Raw genomic sequence first — 21,608 nt, 5'->3', positions numbered from 1 at the left:
TGGAGAGGAACAACCAGGGGAACCTGGAGAGGAACAACCAGGGGGAACCTGGAGAGGAACAATCAGGGGGAACCTGGAGAGTAACAACCAGGGGGAACCTGGAGAGGAACAATGAACTAAACTGTTTCTTCAGCAGGTTTAGTCCACCACCCTCATCTGTCTCCTCCACACCTCACACCTCCCAAACACCTCTGCTGCTTCCCCCCCCCCCTCTGCGCCCCCTGGTGAACTGCATAGAGCCATCAATCTCAAAGGGCTCTTCCTCCATCGACACCTCGACCTCCCCCCCACACCTCCTAGCCCCCCTCTCTGTGACGACTGGCCAGGTTAGGAGACAGCTGGAGAGAATCCACCAGCGCAAGGCTGCAGGACCTGACGGCATCGGCCCCGGGGGTCCTGAAGACCTGACGGCATCGGCCCCGGGGGTCCTGAAGACCTGCACCGTCCAGCTGGCTGAGGTCCTACAACACTTCTTCAACCTGAGCCTGAAGCAGGAGGAAGTCCCGGTGTTGTGGAAGACGTCCTGCCTGGTTCCTGTACCGAAGAAGACGACTCCATCCGGCCTCAACGACTACCGACCGGTTGCCCTCACATCTCATGTGATGAAGGTGCTGGAGAGGCTGGTCTTGGCCCACCTCAGACCGCTGGTGAAATCTTCTCTGGACCCTCTACAATTTGCGTACCAGCCTCATGTGGGAGTGGACGATGCCATCATCTACCTGCTGCAACGAGCTCAGTCTCACCTGGATGGAACCGGTGACTCTGTGAGAATCACTTTCTTTGATTTCTCCAGTGCATTCAACACCATCCAACCACTGCTGCTGAGGGTGAAGCTGCAGGTGGTGGGGGTGGTGGGGGTGGACATGTCCACCGTCTCCTGGATCACTGACTACCTGACAGGCAGACCACAGTTTGTCCGTCTGGGCAGTGTGCTGTCTGATACGGTGGTCAGTGGTACCGGAGCTCCTCAGGGAACTGTTCTGTCTCCTTCCTGTTCACCTTCTACACCACTGACTTCCAGAACAACTCAGAGTCAAGACATCTGCAGAAGTTCTCTGATGACTCTGCAGTGGTAGGATGTATAAGGGATGGACGGGAGGAGGAGTACAGGACAGTAGTGGAGGACTTTGTGGAGTGGGCGGGAAGGAATCACCTCCTCCTGAACGTGGCCAAGACCAGAGAGATGGTGGTCGACTTCAGGAGGAAGACGACAGCTCCACAACCGCTGAGAGTTCTGGGAGAGGAGGTGGACATGGTTGAGGAGTACAAGTACCTGGTGTCTCCATGACAACAGACTGAACTGGAAGACCAACATCAACGCTGTCTGCAAGAAGGGGATGAGTCGACTCTTTTTCTTGAGGAAACTTCAATCCTTCAGTGTGTGCGACAAGATGTTGGAGATGTTCTACCATCTGTTGTGGCCAGTGAACTGTACTTCTAGTAGCCTGCTGGGGGGGAGAGGGGGAGGGGGCAGAATTGGAGCCGGAGACACCAACAGACTTAACAAACTGGATAAGAAGGCCGGCTCCATCATCGGCTGCAAACTGGACAGTCTGGAAAAGGAGGTGGAGAGGAGGACGCTGAACAAACTATTGTCCATATTGGATAATCCTGTCCACCCTCTCCACCTGCTGCAGGGACAGAGGAGGACGTTCTCTAAAAGACTCCTCCAGCTCCGCTGTCACAAGGACAGATACAGGAGATCATTCCAGATACAGGAGATCATTCCTGATACAGGAGATCATTCCTGTCCACTGCAATAAGACTGTACAATAACTCACCTCTGGCCAAATTCATCACAGTACAACAACACTGTTGACTGTGTTTCTTGGTTTGTTGTATATAATATATATAGATATATACTGTACTGTATATAAATATATATATATATATATGTTGACCGTGTTTCTTGGTTTGTTTGTATATAATATATATAGATATATAATGTACTGTATATACTGCGCATTTTATATTTTATATTTTCTACTGCTATTTACTGCTATTTTATTGCTTTTCTATTATTCTATTCTATTCTATTCTATTCTATTCTATTATTTTATTCTATTATTTCCATTATTATCTTATTGCTTCTGTATGCTGCTGTAGCGAAAAAAAATTCCCCTCGGGGATTAATAAAGTAAATACCTACCTACCTACCTAAATGGTCAACAGAGACCCTTGAAATGTTCAGAAAGTCAACGGCGAGGTGTTCTTATTACATCATGTTTCAAGAGGGGCAGAGCTTCACTGTCCAAGACCGAAGAAGGATCGTCAGGTGAGGAGACACCAGGTGGGGTTTCTTCGTCCACCAGAGTCAGACTGTCAACACCGAGTTCTACTGGGACCGTCTGAGGGGAACATTCACTGTGGACCACCTGAACTGTGTTGCCATGGCAACAGCCTCCTCCAAAATGACAACATGCATGTTAAAGATTTTGTTCTCCAACAATCTGTTGGCTCTCTGCTCCAGTTTCAGGTCAGTGGTGACATCACAGATGTTCTGGTACCAGCGGTCATGGTAACGTGTGGAACTCAGTGATGGTGATGATCAATCACTGAATTCTTCCTCATGAAGGTCGTTGATCTTCCTGCTGTGAGCAGCACTGTGCTGCTCTCTGTTCTGTATGACAGCAGCAGTTCTACTTACTGACATTACATAAGAATTAGAGAGGAAAGTAGAACTAATGAAAGACACACTGCTCCTTTAAAGGAGCTGCATCTAAAGACATATTATTATAGAGGGTTAAACTCAATCTGGTTCTGAGTACCACTCACTGGGCCTGAGTACCACTCACCCTGAGAGGCGGGTCATCTCTCTGCCAGCCAGGACGATCCTGCCCAGAGCCTGTGACATCCTGAGAAGCATCCTGCCGCTCTGGTAGTAGTCCTACGGGTCACACAGAACCGGTCCGATGAGAGAAAGTTCAAACCATCAGAGAGACTTTATCAGAGAACTGAGCTGTTCTACCAGAACCACATCAGACATGTTTATCCTGTGGCTGTGTGCACTGACTGGTTTCATAACTTCATGCTGCATTAAAGCAGTGTCTCCCCCTGGTGGAGGTGAAGCAGCATGCAGGCAACAATCTTGTTTTAAACGTGTGTAAAAAGGTGTAGTGTGTACCTGCACAGTGTAACATTGTAACAGTCCTGGACCACAGTGTAACAGTGCAACATTGTGGCTTTGTAACAGTCCTGTACCAGTGTACCATTGCAACATTACAGTGTAACATTACAGTGCAACATTACAGTGCAACATTACATTCTGGGAAGAAAAACTGGACTGATTTCTATAAAAGATGAATTCCTGTTTATGATGCGACAATGTCTGTCTGTGTGTGTGTGTGTGTGTGTGTGTGTGTGTGTGTGTGTGTGTGTGTGTGTGTGTGTGTGCGTGTCTCACCTCCAGCAGCTCAGACTGTGTACTGTGCAGGTGTCGGGGATGGGACAGGTTTAAAAATGGCCGACTAACCACCAAGTATCCCACCACAGTGGCCAGGTCTGCAGAGGGACACGTGAGGACACATGAAGACACATGACCCATATTTTTTATGGAGTTGAGACAATCCTTCCAGCTTGTATTTCCCCCAGATGTACAGACTCCACACCACATGGTCAGAGAGGATGCTGTCAGTAGAAGAAAGAAGAACTTACACTTGGCAATGATGCTGTCCACGAAGCCCATGGAGAAACGGAAGAAGATGAAGTTATGTAGGTGATCCACCTGGAGGCAGAAATATGGAACATAGTGTTGATTAATTTCTGCAACTGCACTCAACCGTTTCCTCATTAAAAAAAACAACATGTATTTTCTGTGTCTGTTCCATTCAAAATAAGAGTCTAAAACATCCTGCTGTCTGTTCTCTTGTCCAGGCAGAGTTCAGGTTGTGTATTTTCACCTCCACACAGCATCGTCATGCAGGAGAACACATGCTCTGACCTCACCTGCTCACCTCATCCTGCTGCAATGACAGACAGGTGTACCACACAGCACTGTGACATCACAGGTGGAGGTTCAGGAGCTACATAACACCCTGCTGACTGCAGAATCCTGTGGTGACTGGAAGCAGACTGGTTCTCACCTGGAGGGAAATACTGCTCAACCTTTACCCACCAGCTTTTTGAAGGTGGCGTGGATGGTCTGCTTCTCCCTCGTGTTCCCGTTGTAGAAGGCGATCTCCTCACTAACGGGAAATACATGCATTTGTAGTGTTGTTGTGAACAGTTCAGTGATGGAGGTAGAACAGGTGATACTACTGCTGCTGTGTCACCTGTTGGTGATGAGGCGTGAGTTGACGTAGCGGTACTCTCCCTCGTAGCGCTGCTCAGTGACAGTCATCTTACCGATGGGCCTCCTCAGTCTGGTCAGGAACAGACCTGAGATCAGCAGGTAGGACATCATGACGGCTGGGCCCTGGTGAGGAGAGAAAGAGGTCAAAGGTCAATCATTACCTGTGCATCATGACATCATTAAATTTCTGTCCAGTTCAAACCAACCATCATCCATCAGTGATGTCATCGTTGGTTTGTGAACGTTATGAATCCTCCAGTTCAGATTCTGTCCGTCACCATCTTGCTAGTTCGGAGCGGTTTGGAGCAGGAAGTGACCATATTTGGACGAGCTGGGGGAGGAGCCAGCGGTGGATCTGACCGATCTGATTGGAAACCTGACGATACTACGTCCCACCCACCGATAGCTGTAACCTGACTGCACCACAGGCCTGTCAATCAAACAGACACGCCCCCAAAAACAGGTGTTCTTGAATCTTCTTTTCTAATGAATGAGGGATTATTTTCAGATGGACCTCCAGAAAACTAAGAAGAAGGAGTGACTTTAGCTAACAACACCGAGATAACTGATGGACACATTTGATTCACTTTGGATTTGATGAGAGAAGTTGAATGGGAGTCTATGGAGCCGGAGGCTTTTTGGAGCCGACCTCTAGTGGCACTCGCTGGTATTGCAGCTGAAGGCACTTCTGGATCAGAACCATTTTACAGACCTGAAGCTACAAACTCTTTTATATCCAGTCTGTGATTCTTCCTCACTGGTTGCAGCTGAAGACACTTCTGCATTGGAACCATTTTTCAGACCTGGAAGCTACGAACACTTTTATACACAGTCTGTGGTTCAGACTCAAGGAAACTGAAAAAACAACAATAAAAATATAATAAGAGATTTCTTTTAATATTCAGATTATATTATAGAAGCAAACAGCAGATGTCATCTGACATCAGAGGTGATGATGCTCACCTATCAGCTCTGTGTTTAAAACCACTCAGCTGCCTCACGGTGACAGCGTGTCCTCTAACTACCTTCACACCTCATGGAAAACCACCAACAAGCTCAGGTGATCAACATAATATCAAATATTATTAAAAAAAAACCATCAAAGAAGACACGTAATAAGATTGATGATCACACAAACCCTGATGTACTATAAAGTACAGAAACATCAGGACCAGCACTGATCAGGAGATGGTGTTCTGGTTTGAACTTCTATTAAATCACCCTATTCTATTAAACCATGATATATATTCACCAGAAATGTTCGTAGCTGTTTAACGAGTCAACTCGGTGAACACCAACCTGACTGACTGCAGCTGTGACAGAGTGAATTCAAATATTCTGAGTGTTGGGAAAATGAAACGTGTCGTACATGAACCAGGAATCCTGACAAACACGAGCTGGAGTTTATTCACATGAAACCTGTCACGTGGTTTTAAAATGAGTTTTCAATCACTTTGTTAGTTGAACTTAAAGCCAGTCTGTACAGAACATTACACAACGATGGGGAACGGGGAGCTGCTTACCTGAGCACCGATGGCACTGGTCAACTTGAAGAGGTAAAGACCGATGTCCAGCAGAGGCTGCAGGACAGAGGGGACAGAAACATTAAAGACAGGCTGCAGGACAGACGTTCTCCAGTCCATCAGGACCTCCACTGATCCTGGACTACAGGTTCTGTGGTCCTGACTCAGGTTCCATGTGTGGGGGTGCAGGAGCACCTGGTCAGGTGAGCCAGCAGCAGGAATGAGGACAGCAGCCTCATGTGATGAGGAAGACTGTCCTGTACTCCTCACGTCTTCAGACACATGGAGGAGCTGAGCGTGGGACAACTACACATTCATGTTGATGCTACAGACCTGGGATCAACTTCTCTGGGAGAGTTCTCCGTCCCTCAGTTCTCAAACTGAACAGTTCGAGAACGAGAACAGTTCGAGAACTGTTTATGTTCTCGAACTGTAGAGCCATGAATGTTGTGTAGCAGGTGTGTAGCAGGTGTGTAGCAGACGTGTAGTAGTTGTGTAGCAGTTGTGTAGCAGTTGTGTTGCAGGTGTGTAGCAGGTGTGTAGCAGTTGTGTTGCAGGTGTGTAGCAGTTGTGTAGCAGTTGTGTTGCAGGTGTGTAGCAGTTGTGTAGCAGTTGTGTTGCAGATGTGTAGCAGTTGTGTAACAGTTGTGTTGCAGGTGTGTAGCAGTTGTGTTGCAGGTGTGTAGCAGTTGTGTTGCAGATGTGTAGCAGTTGTGTTGCAGGTGTGTAGCAGGTGTGTAGCAGTTGTGTTGCAGGTGTGTAGCAGGTGTGTAGCAGTTGTGTAGCAGTTGTGTTGCAGGTGTGTAGCAGTTGTGTAGCAGTTGTGTTGCAGATGTGTAGCAGTTGTGTAGCAGTTGTGTTGCAGGTGTGTAGAAGTTGTGTAGCAGTTGTGTTGCAGGTGTGTAGCAGATGTGTAGCAGTTGTGTACCTTGCTCAGGTTGGAGTACAGATCCACCACACTGTTACAGAACCTCTCCACGTCCTGCGTCAGCAGCTGGTCAGCGTTCGCTATCCTGTTGTCCAGGTTTCCCATTTTATAGTAGGTGAAACCTCTGAGGACACAGGGTGGACACTCAGTTAAGACAGGAGGGACACACAGGGGGGACAAATCTTTCTATAGATTATATTAAATCATATTGGGTTATAGATCAGTCAGGTTTTGATCCTGTTCAGATCCAACATCCTCTTTCTGTTTGTTTCCAGCTGCAATGTTAGTCTGTCCGGTCAATGTTCAGCAGCACAGCTGGTACTGACAACCTCCATGACCCCCCGATGACCTCACGGCCCCTCCTGTCCCTTAAAGACACGGTGGCCATGACGACACACTAACTGTCCCTTAAAGACACGGTGGCCATGACGACACACTAACTGTCCCTTAAAGACACGGTGGCCATGATGACACACTAATTGTCCCTTAAAGACACGGTGGCCATGACGACACACTAACTGTTCCTTAAAGACACGGTGGCCATGACGATGTACAAGCTGCTGGAGGATGTCCAGTGTGTCCTCAGGTCCAATCAGAGAACAGAGTTTGTGATGAAGCAGATGAAGCAGGACCAGAGATGGAGATGATGTCATCAATACATGATGTGCTGCTCTACTCACTGCAGGTACTGGTCGTACAGTGACTTCGTGAGACGCTCACGGAACCTCAGCTTCAGCTCGTTCAGGCCCAACTTCAGGAAGTTGTTCACCAAGGCGATCTGGAAGGAGCCGGTCACACATGAACATACAGCATCACCTCAGTGTGGCTGCTCTAATCGTTGTGGAGTTAATGATGATTTATGTTAATTTAATGGATATGAAAGGGAATAAGGGAAACATGCAGGATGTATAATGAACATTAGATTTAATAAGAGTCATGCAGAGACACTTTAAAGAATCAGGCTGACAATAATCTGTGTTCATCTTTACCTACCAGAACCTCAGTTAGACTGAATAGTTGTGTGTGTGAGAGATATCTCAGTTTAAACCCAGCAGGAACACACACTGTAGAGCCCAGCAGTACCATGAACACACACTGTAGAGCCCAGCAGTACCATGAACACACACTGTAGAGCCCAGCAGTACCATGAACACACACTGTAGAGCCCAGCAGTACCATGAACACACACTGCAGCAGTGGAAGATTCAGGGACACACTTCAACTGTTTTTAATAAAACTCTGAATTGTGAGAGTTCTGTAGAATCAGTGTGACCCAGTGTTGGTTGAGTGTGACCCAGACAGGTCCAGTAAGTCCAACAGGGACTGACGTGTCATGTGACCAAACAAAGACAGACTAGTGTCAGCCATGTAACACTGAGGTGTTCAGGGACAGACTGCTGGCGTTAGCTTTTACAGCGCTCATGCGTCATGATTCAGGATGTTAGTACTACACCAGTGATTTTCATATCAGGTCCCCTGATGGTTCTTAATCAAGAAGCTGTGTGCAGGAGTAGAAACTGGTACAGAACCAGAGGCAGAATAATTTCAGATAAAACGGTATTAAAAAAAAAAGAAACTTACAAGCGGCATGAATTTGATAAAGCTGAACAAGAAGATCTTGAAATCTTTTGTGGAGCGGCCGATAATTGCACTGCAAACCACAACATGGACACAGAGGAGCAAACATCAGAGACACACTGATGAACTTCAACCAGCTTCACTGAGCGTCTGTGGAGGACAGCAGCCTGAATGGGTGGACGGACGATCTCCTGATATGAAACAGTGGAGTCTGAACAATGTTTTTAACAGAGAACACTGGACGACTGGTGGACCTCAGAAACCTCTCAATGCTGTCCCACAGAGACACAAAGACAGAGAGACAAAGACACACAGAGAGACAGACAGAGACAGAGCAAGAGAGACAGAGATAGAGAGAGGGACGAGGACCGGGACACAGTCTGGTGTCCCCTGGGTCAGTCTGAGCAGACTGAAGTGTCTCTGCAGTCTTTGAGACATTTAAATCTGCTTTTCAAATACCTGAGTGTTTCATGCAGCTGAATACAGCGTGCTGTTGATGAAGAGATGTATTGATTGTGTTTCATATGGTGACCTCATCAAAACTAATTAACTGATGGAACAGAAGAGATTCTCTAATTACCACAGCACATTCATTCATTTTTAATAATTATCATTATTCAATGGGACTAAAGAAGAAGATCTAATGTGCATGAAAACAGAAGCTGAATAGAGATATTTTCCTGTCCGTGTACACCATCAGTGTTACTGCCACAACCTGGAGGAGGTCAGAGGTGAGTGTTGGAGGGTCAGTGAGTGATGGAGACAGCACACAGCAGGGTGTTAGAGTGAGAGACAGTTACCCCTGGTATCACTGATATGTAGGAATAAAAGTGCTTCTTGAACAGATTCATGTCTCTGCTTATGATCCCGCTGTGGAGAACCAGAACAGGTCACACAGTCAAACAGCAATGCATCATAGGACATGAATAAACCTGAAACTCAGAGCACTAACCTCTGAACTGGAGACTAAACTCTGAACTGGAGACTAACCTCTGAACTGGAGACTAACCTCTGAACTGGAGACTAACCTCTGAACTGGAGACTAAACTCTAAATTGGAGACTAACTTCTGAACTAGCGACTCTGACTCCTGTAGTTTAAATAGAAATGGGAGCCTGCAGCAGAAGCCTGACCTTTCAATCATGGTTCCGTTCTGGATCATCCAAACATCACAGTAGGTTCGGGTCACCAGCATGGCGGCGATGAGGAGCAGGTATCCAGTCTGTGGTGGAGACAGCAGACAGTCAGTTTGGAGTTGATAAAAGACGCCGTTACAGCAGCTCCCCTGAGTGTGTTTGTTTCAAGTATTTTTTTTTTTTCTTCACGTGTGTTAAGTGACGGTCAGACAATGGACCGTAACTTTTCCACTTTTCTGGTGGCTCTTCTACTTTTTTCCCTCTTTGTAACGGAGAGCTACGCACAGTGGACTGGGGCCATTGTTTACTCTCGTGATCAGCTGATCATGCTGAGTAGACCTCTACTGCTGCTGCCCGGAGCGAGGCCTGAAATCCCGGACGAACTTCAGAGAAGACGTTGGGGTCGCAGAGCTGGAGTTAAACTGAAGGCGAAGAGGAGGAAATATAAACCATCGGTACCGGAGATTTTAATGGGGAACGTGAGGTCGTTGGCCAACAAGACGGACGAGCTCGGGGCGCTGGTAAAGACCCAGAGGGAATACCGGGAGTGCAGCATCATGTGTTTCACCGAGACATGGCTGCACTCACATTTCCCGGACCACAGCGCGGCCGTACCCGGCTTCAGGACTATTCGGGGGGACGGAGACGTTGTTCGGAGCTTTAAGAAGAAAGGTGGAGGGATTGAAGTCTATGTGAACGAGAGGTGGTGCAATCCCGACCACGTGTGTGAAGGAACGTTTCTGTAGCCCGGACATTGAACTTCTAGCCGTGGGGATGCGCCTGTGTTATTTGCCGAGGGAGTTCACGTCCACCATTGTTATCGCTGTGTACGTTCCTCCATCAGCTGACGTAGAGGCAGCAGTGGACACCATCTACTCCACTGTGGCTAAACTACAGACTCAGCATCCCGGTGCATTTTTGTTAGTTACTGGAGACTTTAACCAGTCTGGATAAAGTTCTGCCAACTGTTCACCAGTATGTTAACTGCCCCACAAGGAACAATAAAACTCTGGACCTACTGTATGCTAATGACATGGATGCATACAGTACTACTGCCCCCCCCCCCCCCCTGCCCTTGGTAGATCAGACCACAACCTGGTCCTGCTGACTCCCAGGTATGTTCCTCTGGTGCAGAGGCAGCCTGTAACCACCAGGACTGTGAGGAGGTGGACACAGGAGGCCAAAGACGCCCTGCAGGACTGCTTTGAGTCCACGGACTGGGATGTGCTGTGTGGACCACATGGGGAGGACATCAACAGCAGGACGGACTGTATCACAGAATACATCAAATTCTGTGAACACTCCACCGTACCATCCTGGACTGTAAAATGCTTCCCCAACAACAAGCCGTGGATCACCAGTGACCTGAAAGTTCTTCTTAATCAGAAGAAAGCAGCCTTCAGGTCTGGGGACAGGGAGGAGTTCAGGAGAGTGCAGCGCCACCTGAAGGAGAAGATGAGGGAGTGCAAGGACTCCTACAGGAGGAAGCTGGAGGCCAAACTCCAGCAGAACAACGTGAGGGAGGTGTGGACCGGTATGAAGGAGATTACTGGTTTCAAGGGGAGAGAGAGACAACCAGGGGGAACCTGGAGAGGAACAACCAGGGGGAACCTGGAGAGGAACAACCAGGGGGAACCTGGAGAGGAACAATCAGCTAAACTGTTTCTTCAAAAAGGTTTAGTTCACCGCCCTCATCTGTCTCCTCCACACTTCACACCTCCCAAACACCTCTGCTGCCCACCTCACCCCAACTGGTGAGCTGCATAGACACAGAGCCCTCAACTTAAAAGGGTCTTCCTCCATCGACGCCATGATCCCCCTCCCCCCATCTCTGTGATGACTGGCCAGGTTAGGAGACAGCTGGAGAGACTCCACCAGCGCAAGGCTGCAGGGCCTGACGGCATCGGCCCCGGGGGTCCTGAAGACCTGACGGCATCGGCCCCGGGTCCTGAAGACCTGCGCCGTCCAGCTGGCTGAGGTCCTACAACACCTCTTCAACCTGAGTCTGAAGCAGGAGGAAGTCCCGGTGTTGTGGAAGACGTCCTGCCTGGTTCCTGTTCCTAAGAAGACAACTCCATCTGGCCTCAACAACTACCGACCGGTTGCCCTCACATCTCATGTGATGAAGGTGCTGGAGAGGCTGGTCTTGGCCCACCTCAGGTTGCTGGTGAAATCTTCTCTGGACCCTCTGCAATTTGCGTACCAGCCTCGTGTGGGAGTGGACGATGCCATCATCTACCTGCTGCAACGAGCTCAGTCTCACCTGGATGGAACCGGTGACTCTGTGAGAATCACTTTCTTTGATTTCTCCAGTGCATTCAACACCATCCAACCACTGCTGCTGAGGGAGAAGCTGCGGGTGGTGGGGGTGGACATGTCCACCGTCTCCTGGATCAATGACTACCTGACAGGCAGACTACAGTTTGTCCGTCTGGGCAGTGTGCTGTCTGATACGGTGGTCAGTGGTACTGGAGCTCCTCAGGGAACTGTTCTGTCTCCTTCCTGTTCACCTTCTACACCACTGACTTCCAGAACAACTCAGAGTCAAGACATCTGCAGAAGTTCTCTGATGACTGCAGTGGACGGTGTATAAGGGATGGACGGGAGGAGGAGTCAGTGGACGGTGTATAAGGGATGGACGGGAGGAGGAGTCAGTGGACAGTGTATAAGGGATGGACGGGAGTAGGAATCGGTGGACGGTGTATAAGGGATGGACGGGAGGAGGAGTCAGTGGACGGTGTATAAGGGATGGACGGGAGGAGGAGTACAGGGCAGTAGTGGAGGACTTTGTGGAGTGGGCTGGTAGAAATCACCTCCTCCTGAACGTGGCCAAGACCAGAGAGATGGTGGTTGACTTCAGGAGGAAGACGACGGCTCCACAACCGCTGAGAGTTCTGGGAGAGGAGGTGGACATGGTTGAGGAGTACAAGTACCTGGTGTCTCCATGACAACAGACTGAACTGGAAGACCAACATCAACGCTGTCTGCAAGAAGGGGATGAGTCGACTCTTTTTCTTGAGGAAACTTCGATCCTTCAATGTGTGCAGCGAGATGTTGGAGATGTTCTACCATCTGTTGTGGCCAGTGAACTGTACTTCTGGTAGTCTGCTGGGGGGGAGAGGTGGAGGGGGGGGGGCAGCATTGGAGCCGGAGACACCAACAGACTTAACAAACTGGTGAAGAAGGCCGGCTCCATCATTGGCTGCAAACTGGACAGCCTGGAAAAGGAGGTGGAGAGGAGGACGCTGAGGAAACTATTATCCATATTGGATAATCCTGACCACCCTCTCCACCTGCTGCAGGGACAGAGGAGGACGTTCTCCAAAAGACTCCTCCAGCTGCTGTCACAAGGACAGATACAGGAGATCATTCCTGATACAGGAGATCATTCCTGTTAAAGGAGATCATTCCAGATACAGGAGATCATTCCAGATACAGGAGATCGTTCCAGATACAGGAGATCGTTCCAGATACAGGAGCTCGTTCCTGATACAGGAGCTCGTTCCAGATACAGGAGATCGTTCCTGTTACAGGAGATCATTCCAGATACAGGAGATCATTCCAGATACAGGAGATCATTCCTGATACAGGAGATCATTCCTGATACAGGAGATCGTTCCAGATACAGGAGATCGTTCCAGATACAGGAGATCGTTCCTGATACAGGAGATCATTCCTGATACAGGAGATCATTCCTGTTAAAGGAGATCATTCCAGATACAGGAGATCATTCCAGATACAGGAGATCATTCCTGTTAAAGGAGATCATTCCAGATACAGGAGATCATTCCAGATACAGGAGATCGTTCCAGATACAGGAGCTCGTTCCAGATACAGGAGATTGTTCCTGTTACAGGAGATCATTCCAGATACAGGAGATCATTCCTGATACAGGAGATCGTTCCAGATACAGGAGATCATTCCTGATACAGGAGATCATTCCTGATACAGGAGATCATTCCAGATACAGGAGATCGTTCCTGATACAGGAGATCATTCCAGATACAGGAGATCATTCCAGATACAGGAGATCATTCCTGATACAGGAGATCATTCCAGATACAGGAGATCATTCCAGATACAGGAGATCATTCCTGATACAGGAGATCATTCCTGATACAGGAGATCGTTCCAGATACAGGAGATCGTTCCAGATACAGGAGATCGTTCCTGATACAGGAGATCATTCCTGATACAGGAGATCATTCCTGTTAAAGGAGATCATTCCAGATACAGGAGATCGTTCCAGATACAGGAGATCATTCCAGATACAGGAGATCATTCCTGATACAGGAGATCATTCCAGATACAGGAGATCGTTCCTGATACAGGAGATCATTCCAGATACAGGAGATCATTCCAGATACAGGAGATCATTCCAGATACAGGAGATCATTCCTGTCCACTGCAATAAGACTGTACAATAACTCACCTCCAGCAAAATCTATCACAACAATAATACCGTTGTCTGTGTTTCTTGGTTGTTTATATATAAAAATATGTATATATACTGTACTGTATATAATGTGCATTTTATATTTTCTTACTGTTATTTTATTGCTTTCCATTATTATCTTATTGCTTCCTGTATGCTGCTGTAGTGAAAAAATTTCCCCTCGGGGATTAATAAAGTAACTACCTAACCAGTGGAGCCGGTGGAGCAGTGCACATCATAAAGTCCTTTATGGTCCTGCCCTGGACTCGGCTCGTATCTACGGAGCGGATCAGATAAGACCGACAGGAACCGCAGCAGGTTGCTGTGACCTTGACTTGTGGAGCTGCTGCTGCTGGCTGTCAGGCAGCACAGCGACATGTTGGATCAGGTTCATGTTCAACTGTCAGAGGACACATCACACCTTCATTAACATTAGAAAGGATGAAATGTTCTGAGTGGACTCTACTCCACTGGTGAATCAGAACCGACAGAATCTATTAATATTCAGAAACACATAAAAATATAATCCGAGATCTCCTGTTGCATTGTGGGATTCATCTGACACCAGAAAAGTGGAACTATGATCACCTGAGGTTGATCAATAAGTCCTGTTGCATGTGAGCAGGAGGAAGTAGTGCGACCTGCTGGGAGAAGGCAGGCGCTGTCATCTCCACACGTTAACGTCACCACTGCTACTCAACATCTGGGATTTCTGCTTCAGAAAGTCTACGGCGATGGAGCGATGAGCCGGGCGAGGTGTTCTAATGATATCACGTTATAAGAGGGGCGGAGCTTCACTGTCCAACCCCGAAGAAGGCACGTCAGGTGAGGAGACACCAGGTGGGTTTTCAGAGTCAGACTGTCAACACTGAGTTCTACTGGGAATGTTTGAGGGGAACATTCACTGTGGACCACCTGAACCATGTTGCCATGGCAACAGGCTTCTCCAACATGATGACACGCATGTTGAAAATTTTGTTCTCCAACAGTCTGCTGTTTCTCTGCTCTAGTTTCAGGTCCGTGGTGACATCACAGATGTTCTGGTACCAGCGGTCACGGTAACGTGTGGAACTGATGTTCAACAGAACTTCTCGTCCCTGAAGGTTTCATCTTCTCTGTGCTTCCTAGTGTTCACGTCACAGGACTCTGAACTGGTTCTTCATTTGGACAGTTCTAGTTTCCCTTCAGTGCTGCTCAGTGGGACTGACCCGGTTCCCTCCAGTCGGTCCGACCTTCCTGCTCTGACAGGCTTTAACATCTGGATGGCAGCTGGAAGTATGAAAACATCAGCAGAGGAACCGTACCTCCTTGCAGAACAGTCGAGGCACCATGATGCGCAGGATCCGGAGGATCCGCAGGAAGAACACTTTGTCCACTGCGGCTCGGTCTTTCCTGCCATCTTTCTGTACGGAGGGACACAAACAGGAGATTCAGTGACAGCTGATGGACTCAAACAGCCCATCAACAGAAGGAGGGAGACATACCTCCGTGTTCACCACCAGCTCAGAGCTTCCTTTCTTCCTGTAAACAACAACAACAACAACAACATTAGAGCTGAACAAAAGGGAGACACTCATCAATGAACACGTTCCCTATTCTGCTGACTTTAAAGAAGTGTGACTGGATCATTACTGTGAAACTGAAGCACATCCACATCATGGAAGATCCACTCAGCATCATTACTATAACTCATATCAGTGTCCTGGTCCTCCACCGACAGCAGCAGCACCAGAAGAGTGTGAAGAAGAAGCAGCTCAGTTTGTTTAAAACACACACTGAACGTAAAGAGAAGTGTATTAGTTCAGATTAAACCTCCTCAGAGCACCGTGACGATAACTAGCTGTCTTCTGTCTGTTTAAATACTCCGTATAAAACCAGTTTAAAACCAGGTCTGGAACCAGTTCAAACCAGGTCTGGAACCAGTTCAAAAACCAGTTCAAAAACCAGTTCTGAAACCAGTCCCAAAACCAGCCCTAAAAACCGGCATGACACCAGTTTAAAACCAGGTCTGGAACCAGTTTAAACCATGTCCAGCAGTAAAATCAGGAATTAAAATCAAGTTCCTGCTTCAACTTTACAAAAATGTCAACAACAACAACAACAGTTACAAAAAAACTCTGAAAACCTTCGATAGCTCAACTCAGAAAAGTTTCAGCAGTCCGTGAACGCACCACTGTCTCAGCAAAGTCCGTGAACGAAGCACAGTGTTAGCGGAGACCATAAACGAAGTAGTCCCTTAACGCAGAGTTCTAACGCAGGTCATGAATGCAGAGGAGTGTCCGCGGTCAGTGAACTCAACAGAGTCCGTGAACGCAGCAGCAGGTCACTATCACCTGCCCGACAGAGAAGATAGCAGCTGCTAACTAGCATCCCGACGGCGACACTTGTCTGCTGACCTCTTCTTCCTCCTCCTCTTCCTCACTCACCTGCTCGCTGCGGAGGCCCGGGTCCTCCTCCTCAGCAGGTACAGAACCAGCAGGACACCGCCTGCTAAGGACGAGTTCCTGGCGGTCAGATGTTTACTGAAGGCCGACATGCTACCACTACGAGCGGTCGGGTTGGTTCCACCTCTCCGCCTGGCTGCGGTTCAACAGGGGCATTGTGGGAGGCTCGCAGCGCTTCTTCTTCCTGTTCATCCTCACAGCGGACCGCGTCTGCCCCCTGGTGGAGAGCACGCGTCGTTGTCCAGTGTTTCGTCAGACTCATGATGTCAGGTGGAAGAAGACTTTCTGTCTCCCTCCAGCGAACAGTGAATACCATAAAGAAAAGGTTGCAGCCTGTTATTAATAAACTGACAACACAGCAGAACTGTAATCATTATTTAAATACAATGGAGTTCAGACCTTAAATACAAATTAAGTAGGCATTGTTGGACACACGTCTGTTTCCCTGAAGTCTGCTGAGGATCAACACTCAATACAGACGTCCATGCGGTCGTTCACAAATATAAACTCCATCTTCTGGAAATGTCAGCAGGTCGGAGAACATCCTGAACATTCAGAGAACATCCTGAACATTCAGAGAACATTCTACAACGTTCAGAGAACATCTTACAACGTTCAGAGAACATCTTACAATGTTCAGAGAACATTCCATAACATTCAGAGAACATTCTACAACATTCAGAGAACATCTTACAACGTTCAGAGAACATCTTACAATGTTCGGAGAACATCCTGAACATTCAGAGAACATCCTGAACATTCAGAGAACATTCTACAACGTTCAGAGAACATCTTACAACGTTCAGAGAACATCTTACAATGTTCAGAGAACATTCCATAACATTCAGAGAACATTCTACAACATTCAGAGAACATCTTACAACGTTCAGAGAACATCTTACAATGTTCGGAGAACATTCCATAACATTCAGAGAACATTCTACAACATTCAGAGAACATTCTACAACATTCAGAGAACATCTTACAACGTTCAGAGAACATCTTACAACGTTCAGAGAACATCTTACAATGTTCAGAGAACATTACATAACATTCAGAGAATATTCTACAACATTCAGAGAACATCTTACAATGTTCAGAGAACATCTTACAACGTTCAGAGAACATCTTACAATGTTCAGAGAACACCTTACAATGTTCAGAGAACATCTTACAATGTTCAGAGAACATTCCATAACATTCAGAGAATATTCTACAACATTCAGAGAACATTCTACAACATTCAGAGAACATTCTGCAACGTTCAGAGAACATCTTGCAGCGTTCAGAGAACATTCCATAACATTCAGAGAACATTCTACAACATTCAGAGAACATTCTACAACATTCAGAGAACATTCTGCAATGTTCAGAGAACATCTTACAGTGTTCAGAGAACATTCCATAACATTCAGAGAACATTCTACAACATTCAGAGAACATTCTACAACATTCAAAGAACATCTTACAATGTTCAGAGAACATTCCACAACATTCAGAGAACATTCTACAACATTCAGAGAACATCTTACAATGTTCAGAGAACATTCTACAACGTTCAGAGAACATCCTGAACATTCAGAGAACATTCTACAACATTCAGAGAACATCTTACAACGTTCAGAGAACATTCTACAACGTTCAGAGAACATCTTACAATGTTCAGAGAACATTCTACAACATTCAGAGAACATCCTACAACATTCTGAGAACATTCTACATAATTCAGAGAACATTCTTCAACATTCAGAGAACATCCTGAACATTCAGAGAACATCCTGAACATTCAGAGAACATCCTGAACATTCAGAGAACATTCTGCAACATTCAGAGAACATCTTACAACGTTCAGAGAACATTCTACAATGTTCAGAGAACATCTTACAATGTTCAGAGAGCATTCTACAACGTTCAGATAACATCTTACAATGTTCAGAGAGCATTCTACAACATTCAGAGAACATCTTACAATGTTCAGAGAACATTCCATAACATTCAGAGAACATTCTACAACATTCAGAGAACATTCTACAACATTCAGAGAACATTCTGCAACGTTCAGAGAACATCTTACAATGTTCAGAGAACATCCTACAACATTCAGAGAACATCCTACAACATTCTGAGAACATTCTACATAATTCAGAGAACATCCTACAACATTCTGAGAACATTCTACAACATTCAGAGAACATCCTACAACATTCAGAGAACATTCTACAACATTCAGAGAACATCCTACAACATTCAGAGAACATTCTACAACATTCAGAGAACATTCTACAACATTCAGAGAACATCTTACAATGTTCAGAGAACATTCTACAACATTCAGAGAACATCCTGAACATTCAGAGAACATTCTACAACATTCAGAGAACATCTTACAACGTTCAGAGAACATTCTACAACGTTCAGAGAACATCTTACAATGTTCAGAGAACATTCTACAACATTCAGAGAACATCCTACAACATTCTGAGAACATTCTACATAATTCAGAGAACATTCTACAACATTCAGAGAACATTCTTCAACATTCAGAGAACATCCTGAACATTCAGAGAACATCCTGAACATTCAGAGAACATTCTGCAACATTCAGAGAACATCTTACAATGTTCAGAGAACATGTTACAATGTTCAGAGAGCATTCTACAACGTTCAGATAACATCTTACAATGTTCAGAGAACATTCTACAACGTTCAGAGAACATCTTACAATGTTCAGAGAACATTCCATAACATTCAGAGAACATTCTACAACATTCAGAGAACATTCTACAACATTCAGAGAACATTCTGCAACGTTCAGAGAACATCTTACAACGTTCAGAGAACATGTTCAGAGAACATCCTACAACATTCAGAGAACATCCTACAACATTCTGAGAACATTCTACATAATTCAAAGAACATCCTACAACATTCAGAGAACATTCTACAACATTCAGAGAACATCCTACAACATTCAGAGAACATCCTACAACATTCAGAGAACATTCTACAACATTCAGAGAACATCCTACAACATCCAGAGAACATTCTGCAACGTTGAGAGAACATCTTACAATGTTCAGAGAACATTCCATAACATTCAGAGAATATTCTACAACATTCTATAACATTCAGAGAACATTCTACAACATTCAGAGAACATCCTACAACATTCAGAGAACATTCTACAACATTCAGAGAACATTCTACATAATTCAAAGAACATCCTACAACATTCAGAGAACATTCTACAACATTCAGAGAACATTCTGCAACGTTCAGAGAACATCTTACAATGTTCAGAGAACATCCTACAACATTCAGAGAACATCCTACAACATTCTGAGAACATTCTACATAATTCAGAGAACATCCTACAACATTCTGAGAACATTCTACAACATTCAGAGAACATCCTACAACATTCAGAGAACATTCTACAACATTCAGAGAACATCCTACAACATTCAGAGAACATTCTACAACATTCAGAGAACATTCTACAACATTCAGAGAACATCTTACAATGTTCAGAGAACATTCTACAACATTCAGAGAACATCCTGAACATTCAGAGAACATTCTACAACATTCAGAGAACATCTTACAACGTTCAGAGAACATTCTACAACGTTCAGAGAACATCTTACAATGTTCAGAGAACATTCTACAACATTCAGAGAACATCCTACAACATTCTGAGAACATTCTACATAATTCAGAGAACATTCTACAACATTCAGAGAACATTCTTCAACATTCAGAGAACATCCTGAACATTCAGAGAACATCCTGAACATTCAGAGAACATTCTGCAACATTCAGAGAACATCTTACAATGTTCAGAGAACATGTTACAATGTTCAGAGAGCATTCTACAACGTTCAGATAACATCTTACAATGTTCAGAGAACATTCTACAACGTTCAGAGAACATCTTACAATGTTCAGAGAACATTCCATAACATTCAGAGAACATTCTACAACATTCAGAGAACATTCTACAACATTCAGAGAACATTCTGCAACGTTCAGAGAACATCTTACAACGTTCAGAGAACATGTTCAGAGAACATCCTACAACATTCAGAGAACATCCTACAACATTCTGAGAACATTCTACATAATTCAAAGAACATCCTACAACATTCAGAGAACATTCTACAACATTCAGAGAACATCCTACAACATTCAGAGAACATCCTACAACATTCAGAGAACATTCTACAACATTCAGAGAACATCCTACAACATCCAGAGAACATTCTGCAACGTTGAGAGAACATCTTACAATGTTCAGAGAACATTCCATAACATTCAGAGAATATTCTACAACATTCTATAACATTCAGAGAACATTCTACAACATTCAGAGAACATCCTACAACATTCAGAGAACATTCTACAACATTCAGAGAACATTCTACATAATTCAAAGAACATCCTACAACATTCAGAGAACATTCTACAACATTCAGAGAACATCCTACAACATTCAGAGAACATTCTACAACATTCACAGAACATCCTACAACATTCAGAGAACATTCTGCAACGTTGAGAGAACATCTTACAATGTTCAGAGAACATTCCATAACATTCAGAGAATATTGTACAACATTCTACAACATTCAGAGAACATTCTGCAACGTTCAGAGAACATTCTGCAACGTTCAGAGAACATCTTACAACGTTCAGAGAACATTCTGCAACGTTCAGAGAACATTCTACAACATTCAGAGAACATTCTACAACGTTCAGAGAACATCTTACAACGTTCAGAGAACATTCTACAACATTCAGAGAACATTCTACAACATTCAGAGAACATTCTGCAACGTTCAGAGAACATCTTACAACCCTTACCTAACCCTAACCCAACATTCAGAGAACATCCTACAACATTCTGAGAACATTCTACATAATTCAGAGAACATCCTACAACATTCAGAGAACATTCTACAACATTCAGAGAACATCCTACAACATTCAGAGAACATTCTACAACGTTCAGAGAACATTCTACAACATTCAGAGAACATTCTACAACGTTCAGAGAACATCCTACAACATTCTGAGAACATTCTACATAATTCAGAGAACATCCTACAACATTCAGAGAACATTCTACAACATTCAGAGAACATCCTACAACATTCAGAGAACATTCTACAACATTCAGAGAACATCCTACAACATTCTGAGAACATTCTACAACATTCTGAGAACATTCTACATAATTCAGAGAACATCCTGAACATTCAGAGAACATTCTTC

General features: G+C 45.3%; 1 protein-coding gene across 2 annotated transcripts in view; it reads right to left on the bottom strand.

Moving 5' to 3' along the window:
- Positions 1-16,511, bottom strand: part of abcd3a (ATP-binding cassette, sub-family D (ALD), member 3a) — a 29,043-nt gene extending 12,532 nt beyond the window's left edge. Inside the window, exons 1-13 of one of the 2 annotated variants that reach the window (XM_069688100.1) lie at positions 16,317-16,511; positions 15,375-15,411; positions 15,195-15,293; positions 9,453-9,541; positions 9,121-9,190; positions 7,423-7,520; positions 6,743-6,866; positions 5,815-5,871; positions 4,272-4,414; positions 4,115-4,184; positions 3,655-3,724; positions 3,404-3,501; positions 2,796-2,887 (exon numbers count right to left, since the gene is read on the bottom strand). In XM_069688100.1, coding sequence (XP_069544201.1) covers positions 2,796-2,887; positions 3,404-3,501; positions 3,655-3,724; positions 4,115-4,184; positions 4,272-4,414; positions 5,815-5,871; positions 6,743-6,866; positions 7,423-7,520; positions 9,121-9,190; positions 9,453-9,541; positions 15,195-15,293; positions 15,375-15,411; positions 16,317-16,426 — 1,157 coding nt within the window. In that variant the 5' untranslated portion in view covers positions 16,427-16,511. Of the gene's footprint in view, positions 1-2,795; positions 2,888-3,403; positions 3,502-3,654; positions 3,725-4,114; positions 4,185-4,271; positions 4,415-5,814; positions 5,872-6,742; positions 6,867-7,422; positions 7,521-8,323; positions 8,394-9,120; positions 9,191-9,452; positions 9,542-15,194; positions 15,294-15,374; positions 15,412-16,316 lie in introns of both variants that reach the window. The other variant, XM_069688101.1, reaches the window with a different exon arrangement.
- Positions 16,512-21,608: the final 5,097 nt, after the last annotated feature.

This window comes from Brachyistius frenatus, unplaced genomic scaffold (genome assembly GCF_029030835.1).
Source record: "Brachyistius frenatus isolate BFR_SWC_R1_liver_20210118 unplaced genomic scaffold, ASM2903083v1 Contig_526, whole genome shotgun sequence".
Classification (NCBI taxonomy): Eukaryota; Metazoa; Chordata; class Actinopteri; family Embiotocidae; genus Brachyistius; species Brachyistius frenatus.
This window is presented reverse-complemented; position numbering and strand designations above follow the sequence as displayed.